Below are 7,087 nucleotides of genomic sequence, written 5' to 3' on the forward strand. Positions count from 1 at the left end.
ATGAAGCCCCATGTCCTAGGGTTGACCCCTAGTGACTAGTGATGGACCCCATGTCCTAGGGTTGACCCCTAGTGACTAGTGATGAAGCCCCATGTCCTAGGGTTGACCCCTAGTGATGAAGGCCCATGTCCTAGGGTTGACCCCTAGTGAAGAACCCCATGTCCTAGGGTTGACCCCTAGTGATGAAGCTCCATGTCCTAGGGTTGACCCCTAGTGATGAAGCCCCATGTCCTAGGGTTGACCCCTAGTGATGAAGCCCCATGTCCTAGGGTTGACCCCTAGTGATGAAGTCCATGTCCTAGGGTTGACCCTTAGTGATAAAGCCCCATGTCCTAGGGTTGACCCCTAGTGATGAACCCCATGTCCTGGGGTTGACCCCTAGTGATGAAGCCCCATGTCCTAGGGTTGACCCCTAGTGATGAAGCCCCATGTCCTAGGGTTGACCCCTAGTGATGAACCCCATGTCCTAGGGTTGACCCCTAGTGATGAACCCCCATGTCCTAGGGTTGACCCCTAGTGATGAAGCCCCATGTCCTAGGGTTGACCCCTAGTGATGAACCCCATGTCCTAGGGTTGACCCCTAGTGATGAACCCCATGTCCTAGGGTTGACCCCTAGTGATGAACCCCATGTCCTAGGGTTGACCCCTAGTGATGAACCCCATGTCCTAGGGTTGACCCCTAGTGATGAAGCCCCATGTCCTAGGGTTGACCCCTAGTGATGAAGCCCCATGTCCTAGGGTTGACCCCTAGTGATGACCCCCATGTCCTAGGGTTGACCCCTAGTGATGAACCCCATGTCCTAGGGTTGACCCCTAGTGATGAACCCCATGTCCTAGGGTTGACCCCTAGTGATGAACCCCATGTCCTAGGGTTGACCCCTAGTGATGAACCCCATGTCCTAGGGTTGACCCCTAGTGATGAACCCCATGTCCTAGGGTTGACCCCTAGTGATGAACCCCATGTCCTATGGTTGACCCCTAGTGATGAAGCCCCATGTCCTAGGGTTGACCCCTAGTGATGAACCCCATGTCCTAGGGTTGTGACTTGTCCTTCACTGTCTCCTTTATTGAAGACTTGTTAATGGCCGTCGTAATGAATAGACCCCAACACACCACAGCAGTAGATTATGTTGTCAGACTATCGGCTCCTCTTCTGTCTGATGATGAACCACACTGTTAAAACACTTGAGGTGAATGAAAATGGTGGAAGAGGAATCATTGGGAGAATCTCCATTGTTTTTCTTTGATTCCTTGTGTCCTCTCTCCTCGAAAAGCCTTCTCAAAAAACCCATTGGATTAGAAAGGTCAGAGGGGAAGGACCTCTGGCCTTCTCATCCAATAGAATTTGAGAAGAATGTAAAGGAGAGAGAGAGAGGATTCGATGAGATTCTCCCAATAGAAAGGTTGTGATGTTGGTTGGCCCGCCCACGCCCTCGCCTGTCAGTCAAACTAAACTTCAGCTTCCCACGTAGCTCTATTCAACAACAAGGGCTACACAGAAACAACACTACCTCTTGCACCATGTTTCTCTTCTCCTTCGGTCACGTCCTTCCTTATAAGTCCAGCGGGGGGAGGGGCAGTCTGCTGATCCACAGATCTTAATGTATTGACATCTCGTTCAGACTGTGTTCACTGGGCAAGCTCCGGTTGATATTGGACAGACTGGCCATGAGAGATTTCACCTTGTGTGCATAGTAGTTCCTCAGATTGACAGAGGGAAGGTTTTCTTTGATCTCCTGGTCGAAGTCACAGCTGCGCATAGCGATCTCTAGCTGTTTCTGTTTCTTGTAGAAGAGGGAGAACTTGTTGAATATGAGTGTGATGGGAAGCACAACCACCAGGATGCCTGCCAGGATACAGGCCGAGGCCGTCATCTTGCCGGCTATAGACACCGGGACCACGTCTCCGTACCCCACCGTGGTCATGCTCACCGTGGCCCACCACCAGCATGCTGGGACGGTAGAGAAGTCCTCGCTGTCCTTCTCCACGGTGTAGGCCATGACAGAGAAGAAAGACACGCCCACCGCCAGGTAGAGTAGTAGCAACCCCACCTCCTTGTAGCTGTTTCTCAACGTGGCGCCCAGAGAGCGCAGCCCCGTGGAGTGACGCGCCAGCTTCAGGATACGGAAGATTCTCATCAGCCGTAGCACCTGTGCCACGCGCCCCAGATTGGCCAGCGCCGGGCTGCTCTCGGCCACCAGGTCGATGACGAGCGTCAGGTAGAACGGTAATATCGACACGAGGTCTATTATGTTCAACGGATGCTTGAAGAAATGGATAAGATCTGGGGCGACTGTGAACCGGGCCACCAGCTCCAAGGTGAACCAGCCGATACCAAAGTGTTCCACCGTTTCAAACCTGGGGTCCTCGTGAGGCGTCCCCTCCCTGTCCACCAGGGTGAACTCAGCCATACTGTTCATGCACATGGTGGTTATGGAACCCAACACGACCAGGATAGAGAGGATACTGATGACTCGGCTGGCGACGGAGTACCCCGGGTTATCCAGGATCAACCAGATCCGCCTCCGGACGCTCCCCAACGGCTGCTTATCGAACTTAGTGGCGTCGTTATAGAACTCTAGAATCTCGTCGAACGATGACGTGGTGCTGCCCTCGTCGCTCCGGCAGTCGTCCCAGTCCTCTCCGCGGTTGGGATCCATCTTCCGGCAGTGGTAGGCGCCGCTGCAACACGAGTCGATGAAGAATTCATTGATGCCCCAGTACTCGATCTCCTGGCTGAAGGAGAAGATGCACAACTCTGCCATGACGTGGAGCTTCCCGGTGTTGTAGAAATTCAACACGTAAGGGAAGAGAGCCGGGTTCCTATCGAAATAAAACTCATTTTCCGTGTCATCGTAGTCGTCGCAGAGTTCTAGTATGGACTCTTTTGATTGGCACTGTAACAGCCGAGCCAGACGGGTCTCCGGGAAGCGAGACAGAGTGTTGGAGAACAGCCTCTTCTTGAACCCTCCCACATTGATGCGCACGGTGTGATCCTCATAGGCTGCTGTCAGCTCCTCCAGGCTCTGACCCGTCATGTCTGGCGAGGGGTGAAGGGACTGGGGAGTGGAGAAGTACCTGCAGAGAGAGAGAGAGAGACAGAGAGACAGAGAGAGAGACAGAGAGAGAGAGAGAGAGAGAGAGAGAGAGAGAGAGAGAGACAGAGAGAGAGAGAGAGAGCGAGAGAGAGAGAGAGAGAGAGAGAGAGAGACAGAGAGAGAGAGAGAGAGCGAGAGAGAGAGAGAGAGAGAGAGAGAGAGCGAGAGAGAGAGAGAGACAGAGAGAGAGAGAGAGAGACAGAGAGAGAGACAGAGAGACAGATAGAGAGAGACAGAGAGAGGGAGCAGTTTGAATCCTCTCATTTCTAAGAGAGAGAACATGGACAGTCAGACATCATAACGGGTTCCTCCTTAATCTATTCCCTTCAGGAACCAGAACAAAACAAATACAGGAATAAATGGGAGGGGGGGGGGGGGGGTTGCTTTATCACATGACACAACAGGTAAATTATACAGTGTCTCTGAATGACATCACACACTCTGGTCGTTTAGTAACATGTTGCGTCTTTCACATTACAACATCACGTTGGATTTCCCTCAAAATCTCACGCCGCGCGTGTGCGCACTTGCTACAATAAAGAAAAATAACCCGAGTCAAACCGTTGGTATTTTTTAAATATTTTTATCTTGGCTAGGCTGCCTCTATGCATTAAATAATACACCAATCAATGCATGTAATACTGTTGCATTATAACGGTACAATATACTACAAAACATCACATATTCCTTACTTTATTCAACGCCCTTTTCCCGAGTCTCCTACACAGCTCCTACGAGGGCATTGTGCTTCACGGAGCTGCTGAGCAACTTGGATAGACGTAGATAGATGCCTCCTCTCTGTGCTTCCTCCAGCTAGCGTGGAAGACTGAACCAATGCTCTCTCTGTCTGTCTGTCTGTCTGTCTTTCGGTCATGCGTTACTGCCCAGGTTAGATAGAGGGGTTTCAACGAAGCCGTCAGCGCGGAACAAGGTTGTCTCTCTCTTCTCCAGACATTAAACGTGTCCGCCCCACAGACAGACTCCCCCATAGACTATTTACATCGTTAAATCATGAGCGCTCGCGCCATACATCTTCATCTCCCGTTGTAACTAACACGCTCCAGATGCTTCCGTTTCCGTAGTGAGGGAATTCCTCGGATGAATCTCCATTGTGACGTCTAGTAGCGGTTAGACCTCAGCTCTGTTGCGGTGCAGTAGCAACCACTTTCTGTAAACTACCGTTCCGCCCTCGCTTCCCGAGCGAATTCAACACCTCCCTCTTCTCGGAGAAAGGTTCAGAAAGGACCGACTCCTTTACTCTGCTCTCCGCGAGGGAGGAGAAGTCACGAATCATTAAAAGCGTGTGCGCCCGAGCGTTATACAGAGGCCGTCATCTTCAAATGAGGTAACCGTTAACCGGCAGAGAGCTCTCCAGCTGAGCCTTTAGTGAAGACGGATGAGACGTGTAAAGGTTAGGATTGATTCGTGAGGCAGAAAACGTGGGTTTGTATTTAACTAATCCGTTGTGAAATCAATTGAATGATTAGATATCATGTACTCTGATTACTGTTATACGCAGGAATAGGATTATATGAAATCAAAACTACAGTATATATATATATATATATAATCTCCATGGAGGAATGGTTCCTGGGTAAGTGGATGGATCACTTCCAGACGGTGGGGTTCGGATCTACATCCTGAGAGAGAAAACATCCAGTGACTTCCCTTATGGCTCCTCTGAGACATGACGGGTTATCTTGTGCACCAATGGGGACAGGGGATGTCCGATGTCACACCAAGCATACTTCACCCAGCAGATCCATATGAACAGTGACAGACCCTTCTAGATGACCTTATTTAACGGTCAGCACAAAATAAAACAGTACTGTCCAAAACATTGTGTGTGCGCTTTGTGGAAATATGTCTTAGCAGAGACACATCTCTTACCTCTTTTCTACTCTCGTCTTGTCTTGTCTCATCTCCTCCTCTCCTGTCCTCTCCTGTCCTGTCCTCTCCCCTCCTCTCCCCTCCTGTCCTCTCCTCTCCCCTCCTCTCCTCTCCTGTCCTCTCCCCTCCTGTCCACTCCTCTCCCCTCCTGTCCTCTCCCCTCCTCTCCTGTCCTCTCCTGTCCCCTCCTCTCCTCTCCTGTCCTCTCCCCTCCTCTCCTGTCCTCTCCCCTCCCCTGGTCTGCCAGTAGTGCCCTATATATAGGGAATAGGGCCACGGTCTGCAGTAGTGCCCTATATATAGGGAATAGGGCCACGGTCTGCCAGTAGTGCCCTATATAGGGAATATGGCCGTGGTCTGCCAGTAGTGCTCTATATATAGGGAATAGGGCCGTGGTCTGCCAGTAGTGCTCTATATATAGGGAATATGGCCATGGTCTGCCAGTAGTGCCCTATATATAGGGAATAGGGCCATGGTCTGCCAGTAGTGCCCTATATATAGGGAATAGGGCCGTGGTCTGCCAGTAGTGCCCTATATATAGGGAATAGGGCCATGGTCTGCCAGTAGTGCCCTATATATAGGGAATAGGGCCATGGTCTGCCAGTAGTGCCCTATATATAGGGAATAGGGCCGTGGTCTGCCAGAGAGCCCTATATATAGGGAATAGGGCCATGGTCTGCCAGTAGTGCCCTATATATAGGGAATAGGGCCATGGTCTGCCAGTAGTGCCCTATATATAGGGAATAGGGCCATGGTCTGCAATAGTGCCCTATATATAGGGAATAGGGCCATGGTCTGCCAGTAGTGCCCTATATATAGGGAATAGGGCCATGGTCTGCAATAGTGCCCTATATAGGGAATAGGGTACCATTTTGGATGCAAACTAAGGTCCCTGTGCCAATCTACCCTCCTTAAGTAAATCTCCAGAAGCCCATTTAAAATGATTTAAGGGGTGTTGAGATGGTGGAGACGTTGAAGACAGATTTCAGAACGGGGGATTTTGGGGGGTGGAGCTCCATCCATCATGCTGTGTCTTTAAGGGTCCTCTTCAGCTGGGGGGGGGGGGGGTATCCTCAGTGTGGAGCTCCATCCATCATGCTGTGTCTTTAAGGGTCCTCTTCAGCTGGGGGGTTATCCTCAGTGTGGAGCTCCATCCATCATGCTGTGTCTTTAAGGGTCCTCTTCAGCTGGGGGGTTATCCTCAGTGTGGAGCTCCATCCATCATGCTGTGTCTTTAAGGGTCCTCTTCAGCTGGGGGGGGGGGGGTATCCTCAGTGTGGAGCTCCATCCATCATGCTGTGTCTTTAAGGGTCCTCTTCAGCTGGGGGGTTATCCTCAGTGTGGAGCTCCATCCATCATGCTGTGTCTTTAAGGGTCCTCTTCAGCTGGGGGGGGGGGGGGTTATCCTCAGTGTGGAGCTCCATCCATCATGCTGTGTCTTTAAGGGTCCTCTTCAGCTGGGGGGGGGGGGTTATCCTCAGTGTGGAGCTCCATCCATCATGCTGTGTCTTTAAGGGTCCTCTTCAGCTGGGAGGGGGGGGGGGGGGGTATCCTCAGTGGAGCTCCATCCATCATGCTGTGTCTTTAAGGGTCCTCCTCAGCTGGGGGGGGGGGGGGGTTATCCTCAGTGTGGAGCTCCATCCATCATGCTGTGTCTTTAAGGGTCCTCTTCAGCTGGGGGGGGGGGGGTTATCCTCAGTGTGGAGCTCCATCCATCATGCTGTGTCTTTAAGGGTCCTCTTCAGCTGGGGGGTGGGGGGGTTATCCTCAGTGTGGAGCTCCATCCATCATGCTGTGTCTTTAAGGGTCCTCTTCAGCTGGGGGGGGGGGGGGTTATCCTCAGTGTGGAGCTCCATCCATCATGCTGTGTCTTTAAGGGTCCTCTTCAGCTGGGGGGGGGGGGGGGGGGGGTGGGGGGGGTTATCCTCAGTGTGGAGCTCCATCCATCATGCTGTGTCTTTAAGGGTCCTCTTCAGCTGGGGGGGGGGGGGGGTTATCCTCAGTGTGGAGCTCCATCCATCATGCTGTGTCTTTAAGGGCCCTCTTCAGCTGGGGGGGGGTTATCCTCAGTGTGGAGCTCCATCCATCATGCTGTGTCT

The 7,087-nt window shown here is 51.9% G+C and overlaps 1 protein-coding gene across 1 annotated transcript; it reads right to left on the reverse strand.

The window, feature by feature from the left end:
• Window positions 1–943: 943 nt before the first annotated feature.
• LOC116359284 (potassium voltage-gated channel subfamily S member 2-like) lies at window positions 944–4,452 on the reverse strand. The gene is made up of 2 exons (XM_031812029.1): window positions 3,791–4,452; window positions 944–3,078 (listed from the first exon to the last, which is right to left on the reverse strand). The coding sequence occupies exon 2, from the start codon at window positions 3,036–3,038 to the stop codon at window positions 1,599–1,601; it is 1,440 nt and encodes a 479-aa protein (XP_031667889.1). The 5' UTR covers window positions 3,039–3,078; window positions 3,791–4,452; the 3' UTR covers window positions 944–1,598.
• Window positions 4,453–7,087: the final 2,635 nt, after the last annotated feature.

This window comes from Oncorhynchus kisutch, unplaced genomic scaffold (assembly GCF_002021735.2).
Source record: "Oncorhynchus kisutch isolate 150728-3 unplaced genomic scaffold, Okis_V2 Okis02a-Okis13b_hom, whole genome shotgun sequence".
In the NCBI taxonomy this organism is placed as follows: Eukaryota; Metazoa; Chordata; class Actinopteri; order Salmoniformes; family Salmonidae; genus Oncorhynchus; species Oncorhynchus kisutch.

Excerpts from the sequence above, each read along its gene's own strand:
- LOC116359284 (XM_031812029.1), bottom strand. The coding sequence starts at position 3,038 with ATGACGGGTCAGAGCCTGGAGGAGCTGACAGCAGCCTATGAGGATCAC.